The sequence below is a fragment of the Pseudopodoces humilis genome, chromosome 3 (genome assembly GCF_049639895.1).
Source record: "Pseudopodoces humilis isolate 2021_Gansu_Grassland_sample_001 chromosome 3, ASM4963989v1, whole genome shotgun sequence".
NCBI lineage: Eukaryota > Metazoa > Chordata > Aves > Passeriformes > Paridae > Pseudopodoces > Pseudopodoces humilis.
The window spans coordinates 77,881,224-77,897,434 of record NC_142202.1 but is presented as its reverse complement, the minus strand read 5'-3'; the positions used below and the strand labels follow the sequence as shown (position 1 = coordinate 77,897,434).

The 16,211-nt window shown below is 43.3% G+C and overlaps 1 protein-coding gene across 1 annotated transcript; it reads left to right on the top strand.

The window, feature by feature from the left end:
- Window positions 1-2,874: 2,874 nt before the first annotated feature.
- GJA10 (gap junction protein alpha 10) lies at window positions 2,875-14,644 on the top strand. Its single transcript, XM_088052993.1, has 4 exons — window positions 2,875-2,927; window positions 5,953-6,488; window positions 6,588-7,330; window positions 14,606-14,644. Exons 1-4 carry the CDS (start codon window positions 2,878-2,880, stop codon window positions 14,642-14,644), a joined length of 1,368 nt encoding a protein of 455 aa, XP_087909119.1. The 5' UTR covers window positions 2,875-2,877.
- Window positions 14,645-16,211: the final 1,567 nt, after the last annotated feature.

Genomic DNA, 16,211 nt, shown 5'->3' with positions numbered 1-16,211 from the left:
TGAATTGGAAGGATTCAGTTGCTGTCCCTGCACAGGACAGCCCCAAGAATCCCACCATCTGCCTGAGAGTGTTGTCCAAATGCTTCTTGAACTCTCTCTGGCTTGGTGCTGTGACCTCTTCTCTGGGGAGGCTGTTCCAGTGCTCAGCTACCTGAACAAAGAACCTTTTTATAATATCTGACCTAAACCTTCCCCAATACAACTTCAGGCCATTTTCTTGCATCCTGTCACTGTGCACCACAGAGAGGAGATCAGCATCTGTCCCTCTTCTTCCCCTAACAAAGCTGGAGATCGCAATGAGGTCTCCTCCAGGCTGAGCAGACCAAGTGACCTCAGCTGGCTTCCCCTCCAGGCCCTTCACCATCATTGTTGTCTTCCTTTGGATGCTCTTTCCTACAGCTGAATGTCTCTCTTATATTGTGGCACCCAAAACTGCCCCCAGCACTTGAGGTGAGGCTGCCCCAGCTCCGAGCAGAGCAGGACAATCCCCTCCCTTGCCCAGCTGGCTGTGCTGTGCCTGATGCACCCCAGGACAGGGTTGGCCCTCCTGGCTGCCAGGGCACTGCTGACTCATGCTCAACTCTCCCTTGACCAGGACCCTTTCTATGGCTCTGCTTTCCAGCCTCTCATTGCCCAGTGTGTATGTACATTGCCCCATCCCAGGTGCAGAATCCTGCTGTCACACACAAGACAGAGTAAATGCTCCATACTGGATTTGGATACCAGGGTTTACTGGGACCAGACTTTTCACCCTTCTTGGCTGTGATCAGCTCCTGCCCCAGCACTATGTTCCTTGGGTCTCTGCTTCCCAGCAGGGACATCACTCCTGATCCAGGAAGGTCAGGCATGAAGATGTGCTGGTTCCCACTGTGCTGCTTCTCACAGTTGCCTATTCCAGTCACCACTGGCCAAGGTCCCGTCTCACTGATATATTCCCTCCCACCACATCCACACACAGCCTGCTGTCATTCACACTGTCAGCTGATTCCCTCTATGGCAGATGCTTATAGCAAGGAAGTGTCCTAAGGCACCACAGATTCTTGCTTCTCTCCAGCTGCAACCACCACCATCCCTGTGCCCTCACCCTGCTTTCATGCACAATTAATTATATGGCCCATTAACAAGCTTGTACAAGCAGTCCTTCAACAACATTAATTATTCTGCTGCTAAAGCAGAAATACACAAAATTGTCCATGAACAGCCCACTGTCACCTGCCCTGTCCCCTGAGAAAACCAAAACCTCAGACCAGGTTGCTCTGAGGGCAGAGTGAAGTAGGCAGCCTGTGGTTCTGGACCTGCCAGGGTGCAAGTGGGATGGGACAGAAATGTGCTGGGCCCAGATTAAGCTGCTTGCTTCTGCAGTGAACACCAGAGCTCATTCTCTGACAGGATGGACACATCACAGGTGCTGCAACTCTTGCTCTTTTCTCAAGTTTTCACAGCCAGCAGAGGTGAAGAGGGTGCTCCTGAGAAACACCTGGGCACTGTGGAAGCTGCTGGAGATGCCAGGTCAACAACATCTCACAAGGCAGCACAGAGGACCCAGGCCTGAGTCAAAGGTCTGAGACAGCTGAAGCAGTGAGGAAAAGCTTTGCGGACTTGGTGACCATATTTGGAAAGAAGAGACATGAAAATAAAATGGCAATGGCAGGTATGAGAGTATATGGATGAGAAAGGCCTGTGGAGGTCTGGGTGGTTTGCATGAAAACACATCTCTCAGCGGTAAGAAAAGTAGTCCTGCTGCACCTAAAGCATTTGTTTGTGACGTGTGCATAAACCATACTTCTGCTGTGTTAGGCTGAAGCTAGAGGAAAGGCAGGGCTCTGAAGGAATATTCAAACAGGACTTTCAGGGAGACACATACAGCTTGTGCGAGAGACAAGGGTGCAGTGGTACATTAATCAGAGATAATTCTAAAAGAAGAGGTGAGGCTACTGTCATTTGAGAACTGGCCACTGGTTAGTAGGAGTATGTTCAGGGAGAAGAGTCTGAAATAGAAATCAGACATGTGCCTTATAAAGTGGAAGAAAAGGGCCAGAAGTTCCACAAGAGGAAAAACCAAATATTTGGAATTTCCATGAAATTTAGGCCTGGGCTTTGGCAAGAGTACATGGTAGGAGGTCTTAGTATTGGCAACTCAGTTCTGATGGCTCCAATTTCTCACAAAATACCATTTTGACAACTCGCCTTCCTTTTTTAAACCTTGTCTCTCACAGATATCAGTTCTGAATGGGCTTGATGGTGTCTGTTCAGCCCAGCTGATGAAGGGTCACTGTGCTGAAAGCCTGTGTTTCTAACTTAAGACTCGAGTCTTAGTTCCTGTGGCCTCCATTTTCAAAGGCTCAGTCTAACACATTCTAAATTAACTCACCAGGCAGCAGAGTATGAAATCGGACATGACCGATCGATCCTTGAGCATTGATTCTAAGCGAAACTAATGGAATGTAAAGAAAATGTAAGACTCTATTGTACTGTAAAGGCTGTCTATTCAGCCATTTTACAAAATAAAATTTCATTTGGGAGCTGGGTGGAGGTGTAAAGTTCAAAGAACTGTCTAAAACAAGGCGTAGGGACTTTACAAACTGCTGCCATACAGATTAAGCCTTGGGGGAATGGCTTTGTTAGACACCACTGACTAAAATAATTGCATGATAATTTTGGCTAGAGGCACCATCCTATCATCTGATGATTTTTAAACCGTGCACGAATAGTTCAGACAGAGCGATCTTGGCATCCAGCTACATAAAACTGAGAAGCCCGTTCAGTGTACCACGTCTATGCTTTGGCTCTTGGGGAAAAGAAAAAAAAGGAAAAAAAAGGAGATGCCCTAGGACTCTCGAAGAGAGGTCTCTGAGAAGTAACGACAAGCAGTTCTGCATGCTCCTTCTGCAGTGCTCTAAGAGACTAACCAAGGGCTTTCTCCTAAGGTAAGTGGCAGAAAAATAATTCTTCCTAGGGCAGTAAGGAGCAGGCAGGTGCCTGTCAGACTTGAAGCAATGCAAATTAAATCCATGAGTATTTCCATCTTAACATTTAACTTCTGACAAGAAATTTAAAGTTTTATGCTGCTGTTTCGTACCTCAACTGATGAAAACCTGGCATGAATGTAACGTAGAAGTGATTTGAATAGTGGCAAATGACAAGACGATTTTTAAAGAAGTAACAAAATCAAAAAATAGAGGAACTTTCTCCAAGAGAAATGGTGGATTTCCATCTGGTTCTAACTGATTACATGTGTGAATTTTTATTGTTTGAAATAACCATGTAAAAATACTTGGGCAGACACAAAGTTAAATGGTATAATGAGAAGTGTCTCAGGTATGTACTTTCTATACTAAAAACGGTGTATATCTAGTCTACAATACTAGTAGTATAGAATAGGCTGTACTACTAGAATTTCTAGTCTACTAGTAAACTGGAAATAATGATATCATTGATATTTAAGATTACTGTCTTACAGTAAACTGAAATTACTCTGTTACACAGAACTCAATTAAAAGCAGGGAAGGGGAAAAAACGGAAAAATCAGAAGCATGTTGCTATGACAAGGTTGTGAAGTAGTTTGGGCTGATTTCTTAGAAATGCTGGCTTTTGTGGCTCTAAACTAAGTTTATTTTATGCACATTATTCACTGTGTCATTATTTATACTGCAGATCTACCAGTGCAGAGCTGAGGGGAGCTGGTATCCCAGATACCAGAGCTGGTATCTCTGATACCAGAGCTGGTATCAAAGGCTCACTTAAAGGTTGAATTATACCATTCCTACAATTACATTACTTCCCTCTGCTGGCTTTTATAATGCAAAGGTTGAGGACAGAGTTATTTAAACACTGGTAGAAACAACTTAAGTAACAGAACTCCGTAGAGCCAGAGTGATGCCTTTATACACTTCCCTTGCCCCAAATAGTTACACCCACTTTACATTCCAAAACAGACAATGACAGTTTCTACTGCTAGAGAATTTAATTAGATTTGGGATTAAAACATATTTATTCCTGAATTTACATTGTAGCATCACACTTGGGGTTTTGTTGTTTGGTTGGGGTTTTTGCTGAGTCAATCTGTTTCAGTGAGGGATCAGCCGTTTCAAGGCAGTGAATATACCTAAAGCTCCTTTGCTTAACTGTTGCATTGGACTACAATAATTATTGCTGACTTTCTGTTTTCCTCATGTGTCTCATTGCAATGATATGCGTGGGAGGGAAGGAGTGGGGAAACACGATATTCTAGGTGCATAAAAAAACCTAAGAAATTGCTTGGCTAGATCTGTTTCCTTAGCCAGTTTCATGTGTGAAAATTCAAATTTGCAGACAAAAAACAGTCCCATAAACATAATAATAAAGTCTGTAGGATGCCTATGCTGAGAATGACTTCATGGCTGGTTACAACTGAAATTTTTTACTTGCAGTGTGGGTAAATAAAACCTTGAAGCAAAACTGAACTTCTGGGGATTGTGTCATGAATCAAGCCATATTAATAATGGTGATATCACGCAGCTATGCTGTCATTTAAATATATAGAAGATTTAGGGCACGTCAACCAGCCACTTTTCAAAAAAGGCTTAGAAATTGCACTTTACTAAAGGTTGTGGTTTAGTGGAATTTGGGATGTTCTGAAAGTATTGTATCATAAAAAAAAAAATCAAGTGTGAACCCTAAGGTAGGTATGAACCCAGTTGCTTTCAATAATTTATTGCTATATTAGTAGAAAAAGTTCCAGGGACACAACACCAAACATGCAGTTGATTCACAAATAAACAGTCAAATATCTTACATCTCAGTTTCCCACATTACCTGAAGCTCCAAAATAAAGCCTCAAAAGAAGCAGCTTGTAAATCAAACAGAATATAGACCAATTTGATTGAGAATCAAACTGTTTCTGGGAAAGAGGTAGTTAAAAAGATTTTCACTCACTCACTGCTAAAAACCTCCACATCACTCTGATTTCATTATCTCATATATTAAAATTTATAATTAAGATGCAGTAAAACTTGATGCATAAGAACAGAGGTATTAACCCTAGCAGCACTCAGTTTATTGATATTATCCTAAAACTGAGACTGCAAATGTAAATCAGTGCAAATGTGCAAATCAGCTACGCGTTTGTGGTTTTAGGAAGCCGAGAGAGCAATTTGTGAGTTGTTACCCTGGTAGATGGGAAAATATTGGATGGATGGATGGATGGATGGATGGATGGATGGATGGATGGATGGCGTTAAAATTGCTACTTCATTGGGGTGAAAAATGAAACTTTTTAAAGTCACAGTTATAGGACACTTCTCAAAACTTATCCAACAAATTAAAGGCAAAAACATTACCTATTATGGCAAAACTATGGCAAACCCCTAGTCAATATAGTGTAGAGTGGGTGTAGAATGAAACTATAGTTGGCAAAGAATTTGCAAGGTGAGGAAAAAGTCATCTTCATTTCTAATGGGAAGAAAATAATATAAAACTATGAGCAGGTATGAAGTACTTTGGCTTACAGCTGAAATCAATCTTTCTTAATCTTAAAATAATCTCACATTTGCATCTTTGACCAGTAATCATGAAATTTGAATTCATTTAAAGACCCAGTAAGAAGAGAATAATGATGAACTTTGAAGAGCTCTCCAGCTACCAGAAGAATGTATCTGAAACACATTTTTTAAAATTTAAAAAAAAAACCCAAAGCCAAATCAACCAAACAAACAAACAAACAAAAAATGGCCATTTCCAAAATAAATCCATAATTGGTAAGTGGAGAATAATGATGAATATTTAAGAGCTCTCTGCCTGCCAAAAGAATGTTTCTGAAACACATTTATTAAAATTTAAGAATAAAACAAAACAAACCAAAACCAAAAACCAAAAATCCAAACCAACTAAAAATGGCCATTTCCAAAAGAAATCCATCATTGCAGGCAATTTTTTTTTAAATTTTATTTATTTATTTTATTTTTTATTTTCCAGAAATGAACTTCTGACCATGGGGGACTGGAACTTGTTGGGCAGCATCCTTGAAGAAGTGCACATCCACTCCACCATAGTTGGCAAAATCTGGCTCACAATCCTTTTCATATTCCGGATGCTGGTGCTGGGAGTGGCTGCTGAAGATGTCTGGGATGATGAGCAGTCAGAGTTCATCTGCAACACCGAGCAACCAGGCTGCAACAATATCTGTTACGACAAAGCCTTCCCCATCTCTTTGATCAGATACTGGGTACTGCAGATCATATTTGTCTCCTCCCCATCCTTAGTGTACATGGGCCACGCGCTCTACAGGCTAAGGGCACTGGAGAAAGAGCGACAGAACAGGAAAGCCCACCTGCGGGCTCAGCTCGAGGACCTGGAGCCCATGCTCGAGGAACACAGGAGAGTGGAGAGAGAACTGCGTAAGCTGGAGGAACAGAAGAAAGTGAATAAGGCACCCTTGAGGGGGTCCCTGCTGCGCACCTATGTCCTACATATCCTGACCCGGTCGGTGGTCGAAGTGGGCTTTATGATAGGTCAGTATCTTTTATACGGGTTTCACATGTCTCCCCTTTACAAATGCACTCGGCCCCCTTGCCCTAACACGGTGGATTGTTTTGTGTCCCGACCCACAGAGAAGACCATCTTTATGGTTTTCATGAACAGCATCGCCGCCGTCTCCCTCTTCCTCAACATCCTCGAAATCGCCCACCTGGGCATCAAGAAGATCCAGAAGAGCCTGTGCGGGCAGCCGCAGTGGCCGGCGGGCCCCTCCGAGGAGGACCCGAGCCTGTACAACTCCAAGAAAAGCTCGGTGGTGCCTCCGCCGCCCTGCCTGGCCAGCAACGCGTCCCCGCCGCGCCCCGCGCCCGCTCCGCTCCCGCCGCCCGCGCCCGCCGCCCCCGCTCCGCCGCCGGCCCGGCAGCACCGCGGGCAGCTCCGGGGCACGCCGCCGCCTCGCCGCCGGCACCACGGACAGCACCAGCCGCCCTCCTCCAGCAGCGAGGAGGCTCCGCGGGCCGCCCCCGGGGGCGGCGGGCGGGGGGGGGCGGGGCCTGCCGCTGCCGCCCGCCGGGCGCCCCGCAGGCACAGCCGGGTGAGCGCCTGCCGGGATCTGGATGAGGAACGCGGCGACTCGCCGGACAGCGGGCACTGCCCGGGCACCCGCAAGTCCAGCTTCCTCTCCCGCGTCCTCACCGGGAGCCGGGCGGGCAGCGACAGCGAGAGCACCGCTTCCCGCGGCGGCTCCGGGCCCGGCCTCGGCCCCAGCCCCGGCCCCGGCCCCGGCTCCGGCTCCGGCTCCGGCTCGGAGGGGAAGCGCCGCTCGGAGGGAGCGCCCAGCCCGCCGCCAGCCGCCTCGGGACGCCGCGTGTCCATGGCAAGTAGCGCCCGGGACAGCCCGCGGGAGGGGGGCGGCGGGGGGCCGCGGCACCCTGTGCCCGCCCTGGGGAGGAGGGGGCGAGCCGGGGGGCAGAACGGCTCGGGCAGGACTTCCAACACAGCTCCAGCGCCTCGCAGCCTCCCGGACAAAGCCAAGCTCCCAAACGCTCGGCCTCCTTCTGTGGTGAAAGCAGCAACACCGGGGAATTACTGAGTCCCGAGGAGCAATATGTCACCGAATCCCAGCTTCTTTATACTCATTCCATCATCCCAATCAACTTGACGAGGATTGTCACAAGGAAAACAACTTCAGCTCCAACCACTGTAAGAAAGAGAAGTTTTGAATGCAATGAGTTACATGACACAACTTCTCTCACTTTCAGGTTTGTCCCACATGTGACCACCAAGCTGAATGATTGTTCAATGAATAAATCAAAAGATCTACATGTAAAAACTCCCACCAAGTAATTGCAATGCCAGAGCCGATGACTACAGAATTGCTTTTTCAGCAGCTCTTCCTTTTCTTTGGCCACCTGCTCTAGGCTTGCTTACAGTCATAATGTTGATAAGGTATAGTGCTTGCATTCAAGAATCAACAAGGCTTTCTTAAAAGTGATTTGAATTCACAGGTTTTGTTCTTTGAGAGCATAGAAGCTCCTTTACTATTGCTTGCAGTAGCAAGCCCATAAATACCTTTTTATAGGCCATGTAATAAACAAGATTACTTCACACAATGCTCAAAGTCATAGATTCTGTTCAATTTTTTTCCTTGCTCTTCCTATGCACCCCACACCCCTTTTTTCCTATATATAAAACAAGAACACCCCAACCAACCAACCAACTTCAAATTTTTGTGGTAAGAAACACAAGGCACCGTTACGTTGCCCATCCAAAAACTGTTTGTAAGTTCCAGTTTTCATGGGGTTACAGTTCCTACAATAAGCCTGTGAGCATAAACCATATTCAATTGTCAGGGACAATTTAAGCACTTTCTACTTCAGTCTTTCTAATACAGGGAGAGGGCCTAGAGCAGTCAAAACAGAGCAATCTGTTGATCTGCTGGCTTTTGGTACTCAGATAGAAGGCTCTTTAAAAAGGTGAAGTGCAGAAAGGTGTTCAAAGCAAGACAGAATTTCAGTAGCACTCTGCTGAGAACTCACAGAAGTTGCTTGGCAGCTTTTCCTGTGTAATGACAATGATTGTACCTTCCAGGGGAGATCTTCAGAGAAATATATTCAGTTCGCAAAACAGTGTCATTACTCTTGAAAGTAACACTCTTCCAGCATGCTGTCTTTGGAGATCATTATGTATAGGACTTGTGCTAGTATTTTAAGATGTGACTGATGTAGGTATGCTACCTGGTGCTTCCTGCTTACAGCATGCAATATTTAAAAGTACATGTACTTCTTAATACAATTGAGGCAAGGTTTTGGCAAATGCTTGTATTCTGGCACTGCTGCAACATTTTTATGAATACTGATTTCAATACACAAGTATGCTGGTGCCTCAAAAATATGTTGAACCTAGGCATTAAAACTTGAGTACTCGTACAATCTGTATTCCTCAATTCCTGTATCAACTATTTTATTTGGTCGAAGGCACTCAGCATTGGTTTCATTTGTTTTAACTTGATTTCCAGAAGACAATAATTATGTATTAATGGTAGAATCATAGAATGATTTGGGTTGGAAGGAATCTTAAAGATCATCTGGTTACAACCCTTACCCTGTCAAGGGACACCTTCCACTAGACTAGGTTGCCCAAAGCCCCATCAAGCCTGGCCTTGAACACTTCCAGGGATGGGGCATTCACAATTTCTCTGGGCAACCTATGCCAGTGTCTCACCCCCATCACAGTAAAGAATTTCTTTCTACTAAACCTACTCTCTTCCAGTTTAAAGACATTCCCCTTTGCCCTGTCACTACATGCCCTTGCTAACAGTCCCTCTCCTGCTCTCTTGTAGGCTCCCTTTTACTTACTGGTCACCTTGGAGCCTTCTCCAGGCTGAGCAACCCCAATTCTTTCAGCCTTTCCTCATAGGAGTGGTAATGTTTAAATAAACATTTAGATTCAAAATCTATTGATATTTAAAAAAAAAGAAGTACTTAAAAGTAATTATATTTAAAAAGTTCCAAATGAAGCATACAAAAACATTACCTACTGCCATCCCTGATTAACAGTGACTTGCAGCAGTAATCCAGAGAAAACACAGACACTTTTTAATATAACAGTGAATCCACATGCACAAACATACTCTAAACAGCCAAAATACAGTCTGTTCTAACCTTAATTTTACTAATCTAAGCTGGGTAGACTAACAGCAGAATTGGTGCTGTTCTTCAATTTTCTTTGATAACTTTCCCAAACTATCATCTTTAGTTCCGTACTGGTTCAAGTTTTTTCTTTTTCCCCTCATCTGCACCGTTCTGCCAGAATTTGTCTGTAGCATTCTTTGAATTTGTATCAATGAGAGAGGAGTATAAACTCAACATTGAAAATACCACTTTCTACAGCTCAATAACCATTCTAGCAACCTCCAACCAAATACGTACCCATATGTTCTGTGCTAAGGAAAGCTGCAGCTGTCCACAAACACCATAGTTTTCTTCCTAACTGAAAGAAAACCTAAAAGTTACACAAAATCCATCCATCTGGTATTGCAAGAGTCTTCAGACGAGTCAACTGCACTCTGTGAGTTGTGGCATCGAAGGCACCGAGCAAGTCTAATGGTACAGTTTATGGATGCTTGACCTTCAACCAGTGACGAGCTTTTTTTTGGCCAGTATTATCAACACCATTTCCACACCAAAACTGAATCTCTAAAGAGTAAATAACAATTATTAGGGACAAATAAATGTTTTAAAGGTTACCTTTCATTATGTATTGCATCCTTTGGATCAAACTGTGAAGACCAGGTGGTGGATAGTGATTGGCCGGGTCATACAACAGGATTTTTTTCCTAAGTACAAAACTGCATCTCTCAAAGAGAACAGGAAGTTTGTCTTAGGACTTCCTCTTTGGAGGAAAGGTTACTTTGGACCTTTAGGAGAGAATGCATTTAATTCTTCACTGAAAGCCCCTATGAAACTGTGCAGTAGGATATTGAATACAAAATCTATGTTTGGCTATCAGGATTCCTCAACTTTTCCAGACTTCAGTTCAAACCAGAACAGCTCCATATATAAAAAAGAAGAAATGCCCTTCCCATTGGTAGGATTTTTACAGACCAACCGTATTTGGCCACAATGCAAACTAGAGTCTATTATTTAAAACTTCCTTATCTGGAATTGGTGGAGATGAAGAGCCATTTCGTCATTTCACATCCAGCTGCAGCATAAACCCCTGACAAAATATTGATATTGAAATTGTTCGGTGTTACACCCAAACCACTCATTCTATTTGTTCTGTTCCATTTCTTTTATGCAGCATTATCCAAATTAAACATTATTTGGACCAGGAAGCCAAAGTGAGAGAGACAGAAAACCTAAAAAAACTTATTTGACTAAAGATCCATTAGGAAAAAAAATAACTTTTTTTGAGCCACTGCTGGTCAAGCTTTAGGTTTATTAGATTCTGAGGACAGACCACCAAAACTGGACCTTCAAGCACATAGCAAAGCAAAGGTAGAGAGTCAATGCTTAACATGAGGGTCATTTCCAGCTGATTTCATTCCACCTAAACACGATGACAAGAGCATTGCTGACTATATGGATAAGCTAATCTCAGTATAATGTTACAAAAGGCTACACTGACAGGGGAATCCAGCAACTGTGTACCGGTGAAATCAGACTATCTGCAAGCCTCTAAAACTTGGTCCTGAGGACCACAGTCAGCATACTTTGAAGTGACAGAAAACAATTTGTTCATGGATAACTGTCTCCAAGCCAATAATTTCCAAGGTTCAAGTAGAGTATTACATCTTAGAAAATAAACAATATTTTATCTTCTAAGAGATATTGTGGGTATAATATCTCTTAGTTCTGCCCAAAGGTTTGCATCTCTCACCACATTTTAACTTTTTTTTAAGGGGAGACACAGCTATGGAGCGAAAGGGCATATTCTGCATGGTCCCAGGCTGCCAGACTCAGGTGCAGCAGGCCTTAAATGGCAGCTTTTCACACAAAGCTGAGTAAGAAGAGCTTCACTGAATTTAGTATATCCATAATCATTGCTGACAACCAGGAGGTAGAAACACAAAGGTGTGTAGGAATTATGCTGCTATCAACAGGAATCTACACATGAATGATATTATGTGAAAAAAAACAACCAAAACTCATAATTTGCACCAGTCAGAGTCTTGACTGGTGGATAATACATGCTTAAGCCTGGTAAGATGAATAGACTGATGCAGTCAAAGATCAGTATATAACGAGTACAGATACAACTTGTGCTCTCTTGAAAATAGGCAGGGCCAGGAATTACAGCCCAGAATAGGCAACTGTCTCTTGCAGCATTGCACTGAGGGGGTTTTGTCTCACAGCCTCTGCTGCAAGACTGTCAAGCCATTAGGACCATTGAATAACTCTCTTCTTATCTCTGGGGGCATGAAGAACAGATCTGAGCACTCCAAATGAATGGTTAGAGAAGACGACAGCTTTACTTCCAAAGGCACCATTTACCAGAATCAAGTTTTCCTCTTCACCCGTTTTCTGCAAACCAGGGAACGACTGCAGAATGATCAGAAAGCTCAGCTGAGATGACCACAGCCTGACAGTCCATCTTCAGAGTGTCACAATGTCTTCCCAATTCAATAGCTGAATGCAAGCATTTCTGCAAAAGCTGGAGGCTGTCTGGTATTTCATTGCTAGCTGCATTTGATGTCTTTCCTAGCTGTGTTTCCTGCCTTTCTAAAGCAGAGGACTCCAGCTCCATGCTACCTGAGCAGGATGTCCAGCATCAGTCCTTTTTGGTCTTTATCTATATGATAGTTTTCTAAAGAATTCTATGATGTGCTCTAAAACCTAATAGTTTTAATTTGGTTAAATGGGATTAGAATATTTACACTAGATTGGCTACTCTCTTTACAAAGGCACCAACTTTCAGATGACTTGGAATTAATTATCATATTTGCAACCCATGCTAAACCACTGTACTAAGAGAACTACTGTGCTCTTGCTAGAGTACCCAAAGGTATTCCAGGAAGATGGGGGGCTTGACATTATCTAATGTTTGTGTTTCTTCATGAAGCCGTGATAAGTTCCTAAATCAAAAAACAAAACTGGAAGTCATTAGAAGACGTATAATGATCTTAGCAACCCAAATTACTAGATCAAGATTTTCAGAAAGAATTAGGCATTTTAGGCACTCTAGATTTTTGTTTTTCAAGAAGGGCTGCATCTTCCCATCCTCTCCTCCAGACTGCCCTGTGCTTTCACAGTGTCATTTTTCTAAGTCTGTATTTTTGGCTACAAAGTAACCAATATATCTTTAAATGCAAGGCTCCCTTCTCATGGGGAACAAAGGTAATAAAACTGACAATGAAGCAGATACTGATACTCTCAGATTGCAGAGTTAGTCTGAGATATATTTATTCTTTTGCAGAAAAGGAAGTCTCTGGGGCTGAAATCCTGGTTCTGTCAAAGTTGTGAAAATTTTACAGTTCACTAGGTTTGGTTTCCCTCATTGCACTGCTCTATTCCTCCATGCTGTTCAATTTTTTCCTGCTTCTCAATTCTGCATTCAGTTTTGAGCCTCTTACCCACTGGGAAAACACTCCATAGTGAGCAGGATAGGGAAGAGAAAGCTGCTGTTCAGCATGAGTGCTTGCCATCTTCTTCAGAACAGAGCATGTTTACTCAGCCTTTCAGCAACGTGTGAGGAATAAACACCCACTCATTTAACCAGCTGCTCACCTGCTCTTGCTTCTGGGGCTGCAGCAGCTTGATAAGAGTGAATGTATGTTGAGATAACAAATCTGATAGCCACTGAGGAGTTATTTATACAGCTGAGCTCCACCAGGAAAATCTACAGGTGGGGTAAGGGACTGGAAAAACCTTGTGTTCCTCTAGGATTTTTGAGAATCCTTAGAGGTATTCACATTTACACCTGCTGGTAACTGCTGCTGGTTTTGTACAGTTTTTCAGAGTAAGCACCTCTTTAAAAAAATAAATAAATCCCATAGTACTGGGATTTACAGTTTTATTCTGCCCTGGAGCACTCAGAAGAAACTTGTGGTGATGACAGTGAGTGTACCAGTTACCCTGCAAAAGCCACTTGGCCACCCAAAGGTAACTGTTCCCCACTTGCACAAACACAGATAAATTTTGGGTGTCAGCAGCAGCTGAACAATAATTAACCCCTCTGAGCATTTGTGCAGCAACAAACAAATATGCTGGATTTTAGAAAGTGGAACTTATTGAATTGAGTCCCTCTTTGTAAGGTTTTAAAGAATTCAAAAATATACAAACCCCCTTACTAGGTACAGGAGGAGCTATTAGGGTGGGTTCACTGATTTCAAACAAATTACTAAATCACAGAACTATATTATATATACAGAATCAGAATGGTTTAGGTTTAAAAGGACTTATAGATCATTTAATTCCAACCCCCACACCCATGGGCAGGGACATCTTCCACTAGACCACGTTGCCCAAAGCCCCATCCAACCTGGCCTTGAACACTTCCAGGGATGGCACATCCACAACTGCTTGTTCCAGTGCCTCATCACCCTCACAGTAAAGAATTTCTTCCTAATACCTAATCTAAACCTATTGTCTTTCAGTTTTAAGCCATTACCCTTTATCCTATCACTACATGCCCTTGCTAGGAGTTCCTCTACAGCTTTGCGGTAAGCCCTCTTTAGGTACTGGAAGGTGGTCTAAGGTCTCCCTGAAGCCTTCTCCTCTCCAGGCTGAACACCCTAACTCAGCCTGTCTTCACAGAACAGGTGTCCCAGCCCCTCTGACCATCCTCATAGCCCTCCTCTGTACTTGCTCCAGCAGGTCCATGACATTCTTATACTGGGGTCTCAGAGCTGGATGCAACACTCCAGGTGAGGTCTCAGAGGAGTCAAATGGAGAGGGAGAATCACCTCCCTCAACCGGCTAGTCACACCAGTGCATTCATGTATTTATTTTGGTTTAAAATCAAGGTGTTTCCCCTCTTCCCACCCTGCCCTTAGCATTGAACAAAACCCTACAAGGTAAGTACGTTGTCAGCTAAACACCAGATTTCCTTAACTACATATGTGCTGGGGTTAATTACTATGATAGCATTTCCTTTTCTCCTTTAAGCCAATTCAGTTTCGTGCTTTCTTTCTCTCATTATCTTTCAGAGCATGCTCCTAGAACTATCATCCATCATGAAAAAGTAAGGACATAATAAGGAGAAGAAATAAATTAAGGGACTGAGCACAAATTGCCTTCAGCAGAGAGATGAAAAGCAGATTTTCTGCCGTTATGTTCCCCTCTCCCACTGCTATAATGCTAAATTGATAATACAGTTTAAAAAAGCAAACACTTTATTCCTCCATTTTGTGCCAATCCCAGCTGTACTGTACTCTGACTGCTGGTGTTAATGGGTAGCTCGCTCCACAACTCAAGATTTCTCTCACGCAGACTGAGCTGGATCTTGTCAGTGTGTGCTGCCACTGCAGAAACAGCCTGGTGTCTTTGGGGAGTGTTTTGGGATGTGCAACTTGTTGTGCATGCTAGTGGTGTTCATATCAGAAACCAGCCTGATCTACAGAACTTCAAGGTAGCTTAAGACCCAAGGCACCAACAAGAAAGGAATAGTTTGATTTGAAAGTAACCTGGATGGCTACGTGGCATCTATCTCTCCAGACTTCAGCAGCTGATGAATCAAAAGACAGAGGAAACACTCATGGAATCTGAAAGGACAGAAAATTAAAGAGAGGAAAAAAACAGCTGAAGAAAATCTGCTGCTTGTCTGCCTGTGCTAATGCAATCTTCAAACTCAGAGCCTTTCCATGCTAATGCAGCCTCCTCATAGCTAATGCTTTTGGATTCAAAATTGAAACTAAGTGATAACAGACAATTTACTTTAAGTGCAAAACATCTATAATTTCCAGTTTGCTGTCTGAGAAGATAGCATTGTGGTCACAAAAACCTTATTTGCTTCACAATCTCTTAATTCATATAAAAGAAGCAAAAGACAAGCAAAGCCAAAAAGAGCTCATTGCAGTTTGCTAGTACAGCCCAGCTCCAGAGGGCTGGCTTTCTGGGCTGTATGCAGCCCAAGGAAGCAGCCCAAGAAAACAGCTCTTCCACTGGTGCACCTGGAAAGTAAAGCACCTCCTTCTGACTCTCCCTGATCCTGTTTCTGGCTGCTTTTATTTGGCAAGTTTATCACAGTTCACATTTGCTATCACCTCAGTGGGGAGTGATGCTTGGAACAAGTTTGTTTGCTACTCAGCTTTCCCTAAGCATGAAAACCCTCCATGACTTGACAGCTCTAAGGCAAGGCTAGCAGAAAGCAGGACTGCAGGAAAATAAGCATAATGATTGTGGTGTTTTGGTTTTTTATGAGAGCATGATTTACATTCATATTCTGCCTCACTAGAAACTCACTGACAGCGTGCACTTGTTCATTATTTTAAGGCAAAAAGAAAAAAAAAAAGAAGAAAAAAAAAAAGAACTACTTGAAACAGTGGCCATTAAGTGCCAGCAACAACTGGGACATGGAGAAACATGCCTACTGCCAGGCTGTGTAGACATGGTGGATGCAACGTCTTCATGGGGTGGGAAGCCTTCTCCATATATGCTCTACAGGAAGATCTAGAAAATTGAGTAATGCAACTGGAAAGTAACATTTGATTTTTCTTCAATGAGAATTTTGATGGGAACATAGCAGGCAACTTTCACTGCTGCAGTTAGAGGGGAATGCAGCTTGCATCTCTAAGGTTGGTGGCCAAGGGAACA